The sequence below is a fragment of the Misgurnus anguillicaudatus genome, chromosome 25 (assembly GCF_027580225.2).
Source record: "Misgurnus anguillicaudatus chromosome 25, ASM2758022v2, whole genome shotgun sequence".
NCBI classification, from domain to species: Eukaryota; Metazoa; Chordata; class Actinopteri; order Cypriniformes; family Cobitidae; genus Misgurnus; species Misgurnus anguillicaudatus.
In genome coordinates, this window is record NC_073361.2 from 31,178,492 (window position 1) to 31,197,431 (window position 18,940).

The 18,940-nt window shown below is 35.8% G+C and overlaps 2 protein-coding genes across 3 annotated transcripts in view; both read right to left on the bottom strand.

Moving 5' to 3' along the window:
• The window catches only part of LOC129425815 (immunoglobulin kappa light chain-like), a 688,217-nt gene that overhangs the window by 234,235 nt on the left and 435,042 nt on the right, over positions 1-18,940 (bottom strand). The window lies entirely within an intron of this gene.
• Positions 9,255-18,940, bottom strand: part of ntn2 (netrin 2) — a 34,420-nt gene continuing 24,734 nt past the window's right edge. For both annotated transcript variants that reach the window (XM_073864287.1, XM_055181396.2), the window contains 4 exons: positions 15,101-15,250; positions 12,961-13,014; positions 12,604-12,678; positions 9,255-12,508 (listed from right to left, as the gene is read on the bottom strand). In XM_073864287.1, coding sequence (XP_073720388.1) covers positions 12,174-12,508; positions 12,604-12,678; positions 12,961-13,014; positions 15,101-15,250 — 614 coding nt within the window. In that variant the 3' untranslated portion in view covers positions 9,255-12,173. The remainder of the gene's footprint in view (positions 12,509-12,603; positions 12,679-12,960; positions 13,015-15,100; positions 15,251-18,940) is intronic.

The following is an 18,940-nucleotide window of genomic DNA, read 5'->3' on the forward strand; positions in this document are numbered from 1 at the left end:
AGAACATCAGAAACATTCCAATGGAATATCACAGAGGTTTCCTGGAAAAATCCTAAATGTTCCACCAACACATCACAGAGAGACTGTGCATATTCCACACGACTTTGAACGTATGACAAGACCTTGACATAAACTAGAAGAGAAGAAATATAGATGTCATATAAAGTGAACGATGACGACTAACAGCATCACTAAAAGAAAACCGTTTGCATTCCTTTCAATGTCCTCAGCTGGAGGTTTTGTCAGGTTTAGTTCCCTATAGTTTGGAGACAAATTCGTCCCCAAAAGTTAAACAACAAAACACACACACACACATAGTGGGTGGTCCATACAATGAAGACAGTGTGTGTTCATATGAGCATTACTCGGTGTATATATATATTTGTGTACGTGTGTTTGTAAAGATATACTCAAAAGCGTTATCAATGGACTAAAATGCATCTTGTTTTAAATTAGGCAAGAATAAAACAACAACTCCACCTAACAAATCCAATGGGAATAGGTTAAAGGAATGTGTGTGTGTGTGTGTGTGTCAGTGTGTGTGTGTTTGGCAGACTTGCCTCTTTTCTTGGCAAAGGAAATGAGGAGCTAAAAATTGATTTCATGCTGTAGAAAGAGAGCTGAACGCAATGCTGATGAGAGACAGAGAGAGAGAGAGAGCCACCTGACCGCTTGATGGATGGTGTGTATGGAGACAATGCCTCACACATACGCGCTGTGAGTTTGAACGAGCTGTCTGACGCTCCTAAAGCCTTTTGTCGTGATAGCTTCTGTCTGTCCTTCAGATTGTCCAGATACTTTTCCCATAACACTGTGGAAGCCCCGCCCCCTCGCCTCCATGGAGACGCCGCTTTGCATCTCTAGGAAACTCTGAACGCACGGATGGACCTTTGTTTGGGCGAGAATGCCGGTCTTTGCGTGAATGTAACGTTAAATGCTATATCTACTGAAACAGCATTGATGCGGAGAAGAAGAAATCAATTTAACATTTAACATTAAGTGCATAGTTTAAATACGTATAATGTTGTGTAGTATTTCGTTTTTACACTTTGCTTAACCTATACGGTGAATATGCTTTTTAAACCTGGATTAACTTTCACCCTGGGTCTTTTGACACTATGGGGTAGTTTCCTGGACAGGGCTTATCCTAGTCCCAGACTAAAATGCATGTTTGAGCTGCCTTCATTTAAAAACTTAAAAAATCTGAACATATATCAGTGCCATTGTTTTGTCTAAAGATACACGCCAGTATTGTTTTTTGTAAGGTATGTTTGTAAAAAACGACTTAAATGTCCTAATATAAGGCCTAGTCTTGGCTTAACCTAAACCCTGTCCGGGAAACCACACCTACAGGTTTGTCATGTTTTTGCAACTGGCATAACCAATTATGGATTTAAAATGTTGCTGACCACTTTTCAAAGTTTTACAATCTTCTTTGTCTGCTGTTCGCATGTTAGTCTGCGTCTGCTTCACATTATTATTCATAGTAAAAAGTGAAAAGCTAGTTCAACTTTAAAGGTTACTTTAATTGGTAACATCTACAAAATTTAAGTTTATTTTGTCTGATCTAATGAGAATTCGTACATATTTTACGAGTTGGCTAATTTGTATGAGTTTATATGAAGTTAATCGTGCAAAAACGTATAATTCTCATGAAAAAAACAACAAAGAAACCAAACCCCTAACCCTGCACCTAACCCCAATGTCACAGGGGTCAAGGAAAATCTTAAAAATTGGATATATGAATTAATACGAATTAGCCAACTCGTAAAAAATGTATGAATTCTCATGAGAAAGTTGTTGGTTTATTTAAATTACAATTTTCAAATAAAGTGAAATTTTAAGTTGAAAAAACGTAAAAGGGTCATAGCGTAAAAATCTGACTTTTTCCATGTTTAACTCTTTCCTCGACTTTGACGAGTTAACTTGTCAATTAAGAGAAAACGCTTCCCTGGCAATGATGAGTATTTCCGGCTTTCCGCAATACCATTATTATTCACCAGGTGGCTCTAGGACAAACAGCTGTATGTCCGTGTATGTTTTGATCATCGCTCTGCATCTGATCTCATTCAAAAGTTCTTCACAAAAAATGTAATTATTTCAGCTTTTTGCTCAAAATTTTCAAATGCTCAAAAGAGAACTAATAAAGGTAGGATGAAACTTTTTTTGAAAGCAGAGGGTCTGTCCTTTCATTTGATATTGTATGTTTATATATTTTAAGGTTTTAAAAGGACAATTTTCTGTATTAAACTTTAGTGAAAATCATGAAAAATGCTGACAGTGGCTGGCAACTTTTTTTAAAACTCTGGCAGGGAAAGAGTTAAGTGCTATAATTGGGTGCCCAGTGCTTCTATCAACCTAGAAAATGTGAAAAAGAAAAACCCAGTAACTTAGTTTTGGTAAATCATTCTCTGCAAGCATTTTAAAAAATAGGTCATTCAGATTTTGCTTGTTTTGTGATGTAGGTAGCGACTCTAATTATAATAATACCGCCCCTTAATCGGCATTATCCAACCACGGCACTGCCATTTAGTGCAGAGAGAGAGAGAAAAAAAATTATTGACATCACAATTGAGTTTCAATTTCAACAAACCACCATCATTGTGATCGATGTTTGCCTTTTAATCAGCTCATTTGCATTTTAAAGGACACACACAAAACGGCACATTTTTGCTCGCACCCTATATTGTCAATTTTAACATGATATAATAAATGATCTGTGGGGTATTTTGAGCATAAACTTTACATACACACACTGGGGACACCAAAGACTTATTTTACATCTTAAAAAAATCTTATAATATGACCCCTGTAAATTTTTGGGTGTTACCGATTGATCCAACTTTTGAATTTTTCAGTAGACGTCATTAAAAGGGGTGACAATTACAAGTGAGACAAGGCACAAGCTATTGTGGGATTATGTTAGTAGACAACTCCGTGAAATATATCACACTGTTCAAGTGTTTTTTGGATATGTTATTACAAAAATCGTACATATTGTGTCTTAAATACCATTTAATGTGGTTTAATTTTGTGAGCCAATTAAGATCTTCAATTTTGTGTATCATATAAAAGATACTAGCTGTATAGCAGGGCCTAAATCTGATGTTATTTATTATGCAACTACGTAGTACAAAAATCTCCAAAACATGCAATAAAAAATACACACAGCTTACAGAATCAATAAAAACTGAAGCAGAGATAAATTTCAAACTGGCAGCGTTTAGAGCAGCGGGTCTCTTTGGGTTTGTCTGATATAGATCAATGTGTTTCAAATCTTGGCACGTTCGATCTTCTTGGCAGGTTGAAGGAGAACTTAAGTTCTTCTGCATGTGCTCTCTGGAACATTCATCTCTTGATTGTGAGCCCCTCGAACATAAGTTTCATGGCATGTTATGGGTCATTGTCACGTTGAAAGATGAACCATCTGCCCAGCGCTCTTACAAGAGCACGAGCGCGTTTAACCTCTAGATTTTTCTTTACTGAGCTTCAATCATTTTTCCTCATGTCTTTATGAGTTTTCCAGCGTTCGCCACATAAAGGATCCCTGAAGTCTGATGTTATACCATCACCAGGCCTTACTACACGGACGGCTTTCCCGCTGCGGTTGGCTCACACCAAACCTTGTGCTATGAACGCAGACCCAAATGTTCGATTTAAGTCTTATCGGACCGTAGGATCTTCCTCTAAACTGTCTTTCACACGCATTTGGTCAAACACCAGCTGTGATGTGACAGGGGTTTGTCTGTACAAATTCTTTCAAAAAAAAGATGAAATGGAAGGTTTAGGAATTGCCAAGTTAAATCCCAGACGCTGTGGGAGAACTGAAGCAGCCAGCACACGCAAGAAAAAACACTAACATAACACAACACTTCAAAGTAACACACACAAAGCGCATCTCTGAGAACACACACACACACACACACACACACACACACACACACACACACACACAGAGACTGTAAAAGATTCAGCACCTGTAAACGTTTTAATCACTTATTGCAAAACTTTCTTTATCCAGTGAGACTCAAGTACACACACACACACACAAACACACACACAAAATATATATATATATATATAAGCTAGGAATAAAATACAAACTTCACATTTATGATCTGTATTTTCCTTCTAAGATTAAATGAAGTTCTAAGATTTCTTTTAGAAATATTTGTAAGAATATATAATTATCGCTTGTTAAAAATAAAATCCATCTGGCAAACTTGGAGATTTCAGCACCTTTATACTGTAACTGTGTTTGTTTGATGTAAAGCCAGAACAAACAGGAAACAGCTCGACATGTGTGGCGTTCAGACTATAGATGTGCTATCAGCTGCAGTGTTTTATATTGAAGGCTTGTGGGTTAGTAAATGTGTTGAGGTGATCACTCGCACACGCTCTGTCCATCTACACCAACTAATGAGACACAAACCTGAGAATAACTGTTAGTAAAGAGAGACTGAATTTCTGATTGTAGTCACTCAGCGTGTGTGTGCTTGTGTGTTTGTGTGCACATGTGTTTGTGTGTGTGTGTGTGTGTGTGTGTGTGTTTGTATCTGTGTGTGTTTAGTTAATCCTTGAGTCGTGGTTTAATTGATTCTTGTTGAAATAAAGGATGAAGCTTCACTTTAAACACGGTAATTTGAGAGAGAGAGAGAGAGAGAGAGAGATTGACCCTCTACCACACTATCCAAAAAAGGGACAAATTTAGCTGTCACTGGAGCGGTATTATTTCCAGAAGTACACATTTGTACCTTAAGAGTTCATATTAGTACCCCAGAGGTTCCAAATGTACATACCTGTACCTTAATAGTAGATATTAGGACCTTTTAAAGGACACTGGCCCACTGACAGCATTGGTTACTTTTTTTTGTCAGCGCACAAGTCAATGTTTACTGTATATTACAGAAGATATTTACATAAAAGGTTTGTGGCTTTATTATGTGGAAGAATGATCCAGAGTCAGTTTTACATGTCCATTTACAACCCTAGGATTTGCCTTTAGAATGAAATGGTCTATTATTACCTTATTTGGAAGGCTCATGAATAATAATGTGGAGCTCTGCTCTGATTGGCTGTTTCTCAGAGCAGCTCCTTCAGTAGCTCTGTGTGTAAAAAATGTTTGAGTCTGTATCAGATGCAGATACAGATTTTGGGAATAATTAATTGTTTGGAGATTGTTACTGGACGTTTCTGAGTGGTAAGTTTGTGTTTTTTCAGTATGGACTTGCAAAACGTAACTTTAATGTCAATAGTAGAACTTCAGCCCAAACGTTAGCATATAGCATTAACTAGCATATAACATTAATTAGCATATAGCATTAATATAACATTAATTAGCATATAGCATTAACTAGAATATAACAATAATTAGCATATAGCATTAATTAGCATATAGCATTAATTAGCATATAATGCTAACTCAGCAGTCACAACTTTGTTTTTAGCATTGCAACAACATTGTAATTAATTTAATGTGTAATTTAAAGGGACAGTAAGTAGAGTTTTAAGTGTTTTATTAATCAAAATCAATGTCTTTATTCATAAATATGTCCTTGTTGGTGTGAAATGACCTCTGCCAGTGATCTGACTTTTTTTGAAGCTTAGAATTTCTTCTCGTTACTTACATTGAACGGGTAAGTCCAAGAAGGCTTCCATGTTGTTCTGCCATATTGATAAACTATAATAGTAGAGAGGGACAAAAAGCTCTAGCCTACCAACGCGTTTCCACAACGCATTTTCATTTAGAACACATGAACCAGCTGAAACGGACAAGGAGATCAGCCATTACATAACGGCTACCGTAGTTGCAACACGCATTTGGAAAAGCGAGGCGCTAGAGAGCACTATTCATTTGAATGCAAAATACAATTTCACCACTAGATGGAGGTCAATCCTACTTGGTCAGCTAGCCAATCAGAGCACACTGTGCTGTATTACACTAAGTACACAAAATACAGTTTTTTATAAAAAAACATCATATGACCACTTTAAAGGAGCATATTCTGGTCTCTGGATCTCTATAAAGCTCTGAGTCCTTTAATTGCGTGAGATTTTTGTGAAAAGTCCAATTGTATATAAAGGATAGACATTATGTAACATATTTAAAAGCAACGAGGTTTAAAGTATCATTCTTATCTGTGACACTAATAATGTGAGAAGAGTTTCAGACCGAAGCCAAACGTTGTGGTTACAGGTTTGTTAATATCACTAAACCTCAGTTATACTAAATAATCTGCCATCATCTTTATTGTGTAAACCCTTGTGTGTCTTTTCAAACAGCAGTAAACTCAGACTAACAAATTTGCTGAGATGATGTTACAGTGCATGTAGATAAGAACTTTGAAGAGCTTTTTCACCTTAAATGCCTTTTAGTGGACGCTTTGTATTTTAAATGACCTACAGTAAACTAACTGCAGGTTCGGTCCCATCGGAGTAACCTGGAGTTAAATGTCTTGCTGATGGGCAGAATGCTGACAGAGAACTATTGTACCGGATGTTTCTCTCCGGGTCCCGGGTCGACCCCGTTTGGATGTGAAACCGTAACCTTTGTGTTCATGGGGCAGATCCTGAACTTGGCATACTGAAATAAAGGCTGCAATACAAAACTCCTGTTGAATGCGCCATCATTTGTAAGTCGCTTTGGATAAAAGCGTCTGCTCAACGTAAAATAAATTGATATGCCCTGAAGGAAATGTTTGTGTAACGTTTTTATGTATGCATTTGAAAAGCAAATATTTGTTTTTAACATTAGGTAGGTCATTTCTTCTTAAGATCTATTTTTAATCATTAATTACTCATCAGAAAGCCGTGTTTTTTTTATTGAAACAACAGGAAGTGTCAGATGAATTTATTTTCTGCTGCCAGATCATGTCTGATGGTGTAAAATCTGAGCCGCGTGTTTGTGTCTCTGAGCCAAACCAAGCAGAGTCATTCCCTAAGATCAACACCATACGCACCTGAGAAAACACACTAATAGCGCCTAAATTCTCCAAACTCCCTGTACACGCTCGCATATAAACATAAGGAAACGTCAGTCTAACGTATACAACCCAACAGAAACGTGCTAGTGTTTATATACTGTATGTAAGCAGGAATATTAAGCTTTTCCTCTGTGTGTGCGTGTGTGTCCATCAAATCACCAAAGCACTGTTAGAAACTAATGCATTATAAATGCATTGTGCAAGATGTCCTCGGTCTCACTCCAGGACATCTACATGCATCTTAATGACTCTGTGTGATTGAATTAGTGGTTCAGTCATATGGCAGGTTGTATTAAAATAAAGAAGTGAATAAGGTCATATGGTCATTCTCCAGGTGTTGGGAAACATCACAAGCTGTTACATTTAAACATCACAATCACTTTTCACAACATTTTAAAGGCACAGTATGTAATTTTTGCCAGTAGAGGTCGCTAAACAACATCAACATCATCAGTTTGATGATGCTGTGAAAGCGTGTGGAATGATGGGAATTGTAGTCTTCAGTTTCTGGATGATGTAATGAAATAAAGTTTTCAAAGCTGGTGTGTGTAAATTGTAGCAGTCTAGTGGTGACATTGCGAATTGCAACCAACAGCTCATCCCTCAATTTCAAAACGCTTACTGCAAAAAAATAATTTTCAATTAAAAAAAGTATTTGTATTTTTGTCTTGTTTTCAAAAAAAATATCTAAAAAAATCTTAAATTAAGATGCTTTTTTTGATTAGCTAAACAACCAAAGAAAATAGGTCTAGTTTTTAGAGCAAAAATATCAAATTTAAGGGATTTTGTGCATAAAACAAGCAAAAAATTCTGCCAATGGGGTAAGCAAAAAAAAATCGACAATAAATTCAATAAAAAATTGCTTAGGCCTACACCATTGGCAGATTTGTTTTGCTTGTTTTATGCACAAACTCACTTAAATTTAATATTTTTGGTCTGCAAACTTTAGACTTATTTTCTTGGGTCATTTTGCTAATCAAAAAAAAAAAACATCTTAATTAAAAATATATATATTTTTACTGAAAACAAGACAAAAATACTAAGATTTTTTTTTCTTGAAAATATTTTTTTGCAGTGTGCACCGCAAAACAAATTACTTTCTTACTTAATATTTTTGTCTTGTTTTTAGTATAGATATTAAATATTTAGATGCTTTTTCTTGATGAGCAAAATACCTAAGAAAATAAGACAAAAAACAAACAATTTAAGTGATTTTGTGCTTAAAACAAGCAAAAATATCTGCCAATGGGGTAAGAAATTTTTTCTTGAATTAATTGTTTAAGAAAAAAAATTTCTCACCCCATTGACAGATATTTTTGTTTGTTTTAAGCACAAATTCACTTACATTTGATATTATTTTTTTGTCTAAAAACTAGACTTATTTTCTTTGATCATTTTGCTCTTCAAGAAAAAGCATCTTCATTTAATTTTTTTTAGATATTTGTACAGAAAACAAAACAAAATATTGAGTAAGAAGGTCATTTTTTGTAGTGTATGACTTGATTTAAAAAAAAAATTAAAACATTGAAAGCATACAGCGGCTGGTGGCTACGAAGAGCCAAGCGGGACGAATACAACCATATTTCATTAAATTATTCCATATGGCTATATTCCTTATGAAGTCATACAATTCAATTTGATGAAAAACAGACTGAAATTCCAGTCATCATTTAGCGTCAGCACATAAACACACAGCTAGTGTGAGAAACACGGCATTATGGGTAATATTACTGTACTTGTCACATTGTCATATAGAAATAATGTTATTGTTTTAGATAACAGTAAAAATGCATTTGACTTCATCTGTCTTCTGTTTTTAATGTAATGTGGAATTTAAGTGTATTCTGTCTTTATTTGTTTTCTGTACAGCACAGTTGCTTTGAAATGACTTGGGCTATAGTTTGTGTTTTTCTGACTGTACATGTGCTCTTCATTATTTAACATCTGCTCCAAACCTTAAAACCATGTCGGAAAGTTACCAAAAATCACTCACTTTGGTTTGTAAAGAATACACACACGCTCAGAGTTGATCTGATTAAATCTGTCCTGTCTGTCGTGTGGTTTTGTGGAAGCTCTCGATGACTCACGCTATTACTGGACTTTGGTTTGGTTGTTTTTAAGAGATGCCGAGGATACCGTTTCACTCTGTGAATGTAAATGAGGGATGCTCAGGGAGATGTGAGGGGTTGCTATGGTGTTGCTAGGGGAGATACGGTTCCCACTTCCGTCCGTTTTATTATCCATGGATCAAACAAGTACAAGACAAAATCATACAACAACTAATAATTTATTTTGTATATTTGATTAATTCAGTGGTCATTGCAGTAAAACAGAGAAACAGCAAACAAAAGCAGATAAACCCTCCCGGATAGGTGGATGAATATCTCTCAGGCGGATCCATTTTTTTTATATTTACTCACCTATGTACACTCATACAAATGCACGTCAATATACACAAAAAAATAAACACACGACATGATCAGTCTAATGCATGTGAATATACACACATTTATACATTCATACACAAATATGTAAATATACATTTGTGTGTAAATGTTACACACCCGGGTTAAATGAAATATCGAGTTGATTCTCTAAAAAAGTGAATAGACGTCAACGCGCGCTTTGAGTTTTAGTGCCTGTTTGATTTCTTCAAAGTTTATGTAATGCTTGCTTGGCTGGGATGACAACGATATGTTTTTGCCAAACTGGATCAACAGAACATGGAATAAGACCAGGGGTGCTGAAACGTTTGCACACAACTTTGAAACGAAAATACATCCATACAAGCAGTCGCACAAATATAAAAATAATCTACAGGTCTGATGAATCTACAGTTCAGTCAGGTTCATCAAGTCGAGAGCAATGCATTGTGGGATACGGCATCTCACACAGTTTACTCTAATCTATAGCTGCGTCCCAATTTGAAGGATGCATCCTCCGAAGGCTGCATCCCAAGACAGCTTGCGTCACAGCAGCTCGACCGAAGGCTAGTAAGGCTGACCAAATTCAAAATTAACCCTCAAAATGTGTCCTTCTTTCCTTGAGCCGTAAAGGATAAATGGATACCTCGGCTATAAGATTCATTGCGTGCCTGTTTTAACCCCTTAACTGGGGCAGCCTTTTTCAGTAGGGTTGGGGGGTGAAAAGGTGATGTATACCTTCAAATTGTTATAACGCTGTCCTTTATTTTGGTCTAGAAGCCGAATCTTTGTCTTGTTTTAAATAAGACACTTTTAAAGTATTTTACGGAAGTGTCTGGAGGTGAAAATATTGAGTTATAGCAGTTTACATTTATTGTAATAAATAAAAATAACGCAATAAAGTATATATTTTATACATAAAATTATCAAAAAAATGTGTCACACTTTTAGTGGTTTTACCAACAACGACCACTAGGTGTCAATGTTTGCTGCATACTCCTGTCACAAATTAATAAATTACTGTCACTGCATTATTATTACCGCTAAAAAGTTTTAAAATACGACAACTACATTCTTAGTCCTTTCCGATGATATATAGTGTTTTCGTGATAGGTTAAATTGTATATGCAAAATATCAAAGTAAACCCGCTCACGGGACAGCACCAGGTAAGGGTTAATATTATAAATGATGTTTTGTATTAATAATCATATACGAATTTACATCAATGTGTCATATTTGCTTAAATAAAATTAAACATTTTCCTGTTTCATTTTTTTTATTTTATTAAAACGTCAGAAATGCTCTGCTGTGTCCTATACCATGGACCATCCGCAGGCTAGATCCTCTCATTTCAGTTCCATGTCCTTGCCTTCGAATTGGGACGCAGCTCATATTAAATGCTTTAGGACCTCATACTACATTTAATTACAGAAACTACAGGGTACAGGACCTTACTGAAGCCATATCATGTCACTGCCGTATACAGTATCATCATCACGGCCATGATTCAGTCACAGGTCAGTTTTGGAGTAAAAAACAGTCATGGGTCTCTCTCGTCCAATCAGATTAAAGGACTGTGTATAATCAGAAATATAATATACATCATGATTTCGTTGTGAGTGCGGCATGCTGGGATTTGAATGTATACAGTGGCTTGATCGGAAATAGACATGGTAGAAAATACAACACATTTAACATCTAAAAAAGTTTACATTCGGAACTGTGTGAAGATGATTTCTGTATATTTGTCACATCACTGTGGGCATCATTTTTGAGGTCGGTGCGTGCATGCGACTGTGTAGAGTAGAGTATCTACCGTACAGATATTCGTAAAAATATAAAAACATATAACACTACTCCTCATGTTAGTAGTTAATTCTGAAGTTAGTGCTAACAAAAAGCAAACACTGACATGTGAAGGAAACAAAACCGTTACAGATTCAAAACAATTCTGAGTCTATCAGTCACACATATTCACACAAACCTTTCTATTGAAATTCATTTAGATGTAGAGCCTGATGATTTATAATCCGTTTCATCCATAGGAAATGATGCAGTCCTTCATATTACAGTAATTACCGTACTGAACGCATGTACTCACGGTAACATACCGTACAGCCACACAGAGGGAAAGCGTTGAATATAAAGTTGGAATCGATATTTGAACCGTCAATATTGTCTTGCCAAACATTAGCCAGGCTTTTTTGTTTACAGTATATTTACTGTATGTTTACAGTATGGGCTCAAAACACTTTCAGTCATAAAGTCCACACACGAGACGGCACACAACAATGAAAACACCTAATAAATCCCTCATCCAGCATGTGAAATGATCCGGATCTGAACAGTGATGATAAAGACAACAATGAAGATTTTGAGGTTTTCACAATTGGACCGAGCATCATGCGGTAAGCACCGGTTTCAGATCTTAAAAAAAGCGAGAGGGAAGAATAAAACCAGATGCAGGCACAATCGCTCCATAACGTGAGGAGGACGCATTTCATACTTAAATTGTGTGTTTAAGAGTTAATGGAGAGTTTGTGGGTCTTTGCTCAGCTCATATAAACCGTGCGATTCAGTGGTCTGTGATTATAAACAGTCTTTTTATCGGTCCCTTTAGAAGGCTGACCAACAGGACGATACATCAAATAACACACAGGGTACGGACAGACAGACGATGCTCAGGAGTTCGGTTTCGCACGGATCGCCGCAGTCTCCCGCGTACACAGGACAGTGGTCAATGTTATAGAGTTCCCTGCAATCCCATCATGCTTTGCTGCACTTGCCTTTCTTCTCCTTGCGCTGGAACTTGCGCAGTCGTCGAGTCCAAATGTCCCTCCATTGAATGACCAGACTGTTTTTATCCGCCAGCAGTCCCGGGCGTTCGGGGCTTGCGGCGCCCTCGGCAGTGCCCAGGATGAGGAATCTCTTTCCCATGTGTATGCGTGGACATTTGCAGGCCAGATCTTTCATATGAACCCAAAGCACGTTATCGCCTCTCTTCAGCGGCTCGCCGCGGCTCTTGTACACAGAAGCCAGGCTGACGGTAAATTTGGCCCAGTCGCCGACCGTCTCCATGTCCAACACGCTGACCTGGACGGCTATATACAAATTCAGAGAAGGTAGATATGATTTGAATCACAGAAAATTATTCTTTCATAAATGACAAAGAATGTAACATAATTTCAAACCCTACCATAATCCTTTTTGCAGTATTTCTTCATGTTGATCTTGAGATTTCCCTTTAGTGGTTTGCAGTATGAATCACAATCTGACAACACAGAAGACACAGATGTAAAAACACTTGTGTGTGTGTTTCAAGGCATCAGACGACACGGTGTGTAAAGTGTTAATTCTTGATACACACACACACACAGACAGACGCATTCAGGAAAGACTTTAGAAACAGAAACAGTAAAAAACGGTCAGTTTTTTGTCTTCACTGTTTTATTCTCTAATGAAGCTATAAAGGGGAGGACAGTTTGTCATTTGTCTTTGTCATGAGTAAAACAGAAATGTGTGTGTGTGTTTGCGTGTGTGTGTTTGCACTAACCAGCAGGTTCTTCTGTAGTGCTGATGGCAGTTGTTGGCTTTATAACAGGGACTTCTGAAAGAAACAACCGTTCAGATGTTTAAAGGGGACATTTCAAGAAAATCTGACTTTTTCCCTGTTTAAATGCTATAATTTGGTCTCCAGTGCTTCTATTAACCGAAAAAAATTGAAACAAGATCAACCCAGTAACTTTTTTTGGTAAACCATTCTCTGCAAGCATTGGCTCCCCTTGTGATGTCATATGGGGATCATAATAATACAGACCTTTAATCTGCACTATCCAACCACGTAGTACAGCTTATTTGCATTTTAAAGGACACACACAAAAATGGCACATTTTTGCTCACACCTACAAAGTGGCAAATTTAACATGTTATAATAAATTATCTGTGGGGTATTTTGAGCTAAAACTTCACGTATGTACTCTGGGGACACCAAAGATTTATTTGACACCTTAAAAAAGTCTTGTGAAATGTCCCCTTTAAATATATAATACATACTGCAAAGTCACATTTAAATACAAGAGTGAATCCACATCTATGAATCGGTAGAATGAGGCATCTATGTATATATATATATATGTCTATGGCTGATGCATGATGCCAGTTTAAATGCATGCATGCATTGCTTTTATTAATACACCAGAAAATGACTGTATGAGCATAAAGTATTTCTGTTACTTTATTAAAAGATTATTGAACGGCTGTAATCTACATGGACTATTTTAACCATGTCTTTATTAGCTTTTAGGGCCATGAAAGTTTTGAGTTGCTGTCTATAGAGGCTCAGAAAGCTCTCAGATTTCTTTAAAAAAATCTTCATTTGTTTTTCGAAGATGAACGAAGGTCTTACTAGTGTTGAATAGCGTTAGGGCGAGTAATTAAAGGATTACTCCACTTTCATAAAAAATTCCCGATAATTCACCCATCCCCATGCCATCCAACATGTCCATGTTTCTCCTTGTTCAGTCAAGAAGAAACTAAGTTCTTTAAGGAAAACATTCCAGGATCTTCTCCATATAGTGGACCGTTTATGGTTTCAATGAAGCTTCAAAGGGCTCTAACTTAGACATAAGGGTCTAATCTAGTGAAACAATCCTCACTTTCACAGTCATTTAGCTGTGTGACGAAAGGTCACGCGTTACATACGTGAAACGCACACTTGTGGACCATTTTTAAAGACATTAATTAATATCATTACAGATACAAAAAGCCTGAATGGTCCTCTTGTTTCGCACATGTCATGCGTTACCTTTCGACGCGATTACGTAATACGTTAGGTCACGCTGAAACGTTAAACTGTTGAGGTCCAAAAATTTTCACTATATGGAAAAAATCCTCAAATGTTTTTCTCAAAAACGTAATTTCTTCTCGAATGAACAAAGACAGACATCAACATCTTGGATGACATGGGGGTGAGTAAATTATCTGATTTTTTATGAAAGTGGAGTAATCATTAAATAATAACATTTTCATTATGGGGTGAAGCAGTGGTTCTCAAACTTTTAAAGCATGCATCTCCATTCTCTAAATAAACTATAAAAAAATAAAACAATCTCAAACTCAAACAAAACATATTAAGTGTAATACTGGTGTTTATACAAAACAGACACACAGCTGTATTTTGAGGTCAAAATTGTTCTCAGAAGTGAGCATAATTTAATAAAACTTCCCTCTGGAGGCGTCCTGAAAATGATTTATAAATATAGCACATCATTGACTTCTTCCATCGTGAGTAACCCGGGATCATTTGAAATCCTGGATTAACATATAATCCTGGGTTTCCTCGCTCCAAGTTTCACACTGTTAATACTTTACTGTGGGTTAGTAATGAAACATGAATCAGATTTCACACTCTATTTGCACATTTGCACGTCTCGTTCAACATTTTTTTCATGCACGCTATAAAAAACCAATCCGATCTTCACTTCAGCAAACGTCTTCTCTGATGTCTTCAAGATCTCTCTAAGTAACTTTGATTTACAAGTGATTTTAACTGTATTGACTAGTGATGAGTTGCAGTAACTTGATTTATTAAGTTACAGCAACTCATCACTTGTCAATATAGTTGAAATAACTCATAAATCCTAACAATGTAAGTGCAAAGAGATTTTTTTACAGTGTGTGTTTGTGTCACTCACTAATGCACGGGGCGACGGGCGATCGACTCTGCTGATAGCCTTTTGCACAGCGGTTGCAGGTAATGCCGGTTACCCCGTCTTTACACGGACACTGACCTGTTGTCTGGTTACACGTTTTACCTGCAGCTCCCACCGGATGGCAGTCACATGCTAGAGAGAAAGAGAGATACAGAAAGAAAGAGATGATCAACTCTGTAATACTTGGTGACAGCCAACCATGAGCCTTCATGTCAATAGCAGCTGCTCGGCCGACACACAAGTTGATACTCGACTGCATTCTGCATCTCTGTTCACGAGCATTCAATGTACCCAGAAATGAGGCACTGGTAAAACATCTACTACACTATTTGTTTCAAAAAAATGATTTTTTGCTTTGGGATTTACCAGAAGAGGTTAACTGGACCATTTAAACCAGTCAAAGCCTGACCCTTGGCTCGGACACACAACATTACCATTATTGGTCTCAAGTCCCCGTCTGGTCCAGTAAATGTTGCCATAACACTCAATCTGTTACACACACTTCCTTTACCGACTCACACACAAACACTGAAGGTTTAATCTCTTTTACAAGAACATCACGGCTCAATGATAATATATTAAATGATGTGCTCTGGTACAGGAATTACGCACGGTAACCAAAGTCACACAACAACAAACAGAGCGAATGGAAAATAGGAAAAGATCAATGCATGCATGCAAATTCTTATAATACTAAACATTTCTTCAATACCAGTTTCACAATTTTAATTACCATGGACCACAAAATGAGGGTCAATGTTTTATACATCGATTAATAATGAATAAATAAGCTTTCCATTGATGTATGGTTTGTTAGGATAGGACAATAATTGGCTGAGATACAACTATTTGAAAACCTGGAAAAAAGAAATCGCCTTTCAAATGAAGTCCTTAGCAACACATATTACTAATGATAAATACATTTTATACATATTAACGGTATGAAATATATCTAAAAATATAACTGTGCGACTTAAATGGACTATAAAATACCTTTATGTAAGTAAACATTTATAAACAAGAAATACATTTGAACTAAATCTCAAAGCTAATTTCAATATGAATGTACGGAGTTTATGTGCAGAACATTATTATAATGTTTAAGAGACATGTTATTAAAACGCAGAACATCACAATGATGATTTGGTACAGAAGGTTGTCTACGTATGTTTAGATTTAAAGGTAAACCATGATAAATAACTGTGATAGCTGGTTATGACACGCTTTTCATTCACAACACTTTCATATGAAGCTCATGCAGTTTGATTTCAGACGAGATCTTTGTAGTGTAAGATCGGTGTGTTGTGTGTTTTACTGTAGTCTTGAATGTGTTGAGAGCGTGTGTCTACATGTGTATGTGCACTGATGCATGTCCACGTGTTTCCTCTGTGGTGTCAAGACCCTTTGAAAGTGAATACACACAGACACACACGGATAAAAGATAAGAGTCCACCAGCTGTGGCATTCGCAGGTGAGAGCTGAAAGAGTTTGAATAGCTATGACTTCGCTTCGTGTGTGTGTGTGTGTGTGTGTGTGTGTGTGTGTGTGTGTGTGTGTGTGTGTGTGTGTGTGTGCGCGTGTGTGGAATTTGTGGAATTCTCAGGTGGCTTTTCGTTTCAATGCTGGTTGGAGGTATGAGCGCTCAATGTGAACGTTATCAACTTAACACAGACAGCACGACAAAAGAGCTCTTGACTGACAGGTGCTCACAAATCCCTAATGATATTTTATAACCCTCCCACAAACTTTTATGCATTTTTACATTAAGAGATTTTAAAGGATGCATTGTAATCATTTGTTAAATTCTTCTCTGATATCTACACAGAAGGTTTGTGGCTTTAATTAAGTGCAAAAATGATCCAGAGTCAGTTTTACATGTCCATTTTAAACCCTAAGATTTGCATTTATAATGAAATGGTCTATTATTACCTTATTTGAAAGAGTCATGAATAATAATGTTGAGCTCTGCTCTGATTGGCTGTTTCTCAAAGCAGCTCCTTCAGTAGCTCTCTGTGTGTGTAAACAGATCTTACACTGAAAAAACTAACTTTTTGGTGTAGTAATATTTATTAGATTAACTCTCATAATTTCTACATAATAATATTAACATTTATTGAGAACTAGATTTTCCTAAGTAAAATGATGATAAATACACAAATAATTCATGTAAAAAATGAACTGTGTGGGAATAGTAAGTCTTATTAGATATTTTCTTGTATTATTTAACTGTTTTATAGTCACTGCACATAGTCCTAAAATAATTAAGTACATTTTAATCAAAATTTTAGCAGATTCAAGTAAAAAATCTTAGTTCATTTTACTTAAAAAATATTAAATCCATTAAACTAAAAAATCTAAGTAAAATTTACTTACATTTATTTGCACATGTTGTAAGGAATACCCACAATTCTTTGCGCCTGAATATTTATATTTTTTAAGCTGATAAGAACTTTAAATATTTGTTAGCAAAATGTCATAAAGGTTTAAGCTCTTATATTATTGATGTTGTTTTGTTGTAAATAATAATTTTGTGAAGTCACCGTTCAGGTGATCAGTGTTTCTTTACATGAACCCTGTTCAGAACATTGTATTGTAATTCTCTCCACAGTGCTGATAATGCATGTCAGAAACACAGTTTGTGTGCGTTTCTGTTCCAAATCAAGATTATTCAATGACTGACGACTTGTCCGTCATGAATTTTGTGTTATAATGCCATTTATAACACTAAAAATAACTAAGTCAATAGGAATATGTTAAAGAAAATAACAAACAGAAAATACGATTTATTTAATATTATTAGGACAGCAATGCTTCAGTTTTCAAAAAAACCTAATAGACTTTACCTAAACGATTAAAATAAATCTAACTTCTAAATAAAATAATTAAGTAACATTTAATTAATTATTTAACATATGTTTTATCATGCAATTTTAAGTAAATTTTATTTGATTTTAGTAGGTAAGTTTTACTTATAAAAAAGCAGTAAATTTTACTTAAAAAAAAGTTTGTGCAAATTGTTACGAGGATTTTTTTAAGTAAATTTTACAAGTTGTTTTTTTCAGTGTATGTTTGAGTCTGTATCAGATGAAGAGACAAATTTCGAGGAATAATCAGTTGTTTGGAGATTGTTACTGGACGTTTCTGAGTGGTAAGTTTGTGTTTATTTCAGTATAGACCTGCAAAACGTAACTGTAACATCAGGAACTTATTTTCATCTAAATGCTAGCATATAGCATTAACTAACATTAATTAGCATGTAACTAATTGTTTTTAGCATTGTAACAACATTGTACTTAATTTAATGTGTATTTTAATGTTGGGGTGATCATGTTGACTGTAACATGACAGTTGGTATTATGTTATGATGAGGTCTGTCTTTTGCATGCACAAGGTTTACATAAGAAGAAGGAAAAAATTGTGCTTGAGGCTCATGATAATTCATTACCATGTACACAACTCTTATTATTCATCTATGCCTACATAAATACAGTTTGACATTTTACAGCACCTTTAAAATAAATTATTTTGTTTGTAAAGTTATTTTGTGTGAAAGTTCCTACATAAGTTCTGGGTGATTGATAGGATGTTGCTTTTTCTGGTCTGTGCATGTGGTTCGAGTTTCTCCTTCAACATATCTTCATGCACATTTATCTAATGTAAATATTTCACTCATTATAAGAAACAGCACTCTTTTCTCAATGAGCCATTTGATTTGAGGATTAGGGTGCAATATAACTACATAATGCAATATTTATTTGAATAATAATAAATTATTATTATTTTTAATTATATTACAACAAACATGTTTCGCATTCTTTCTGC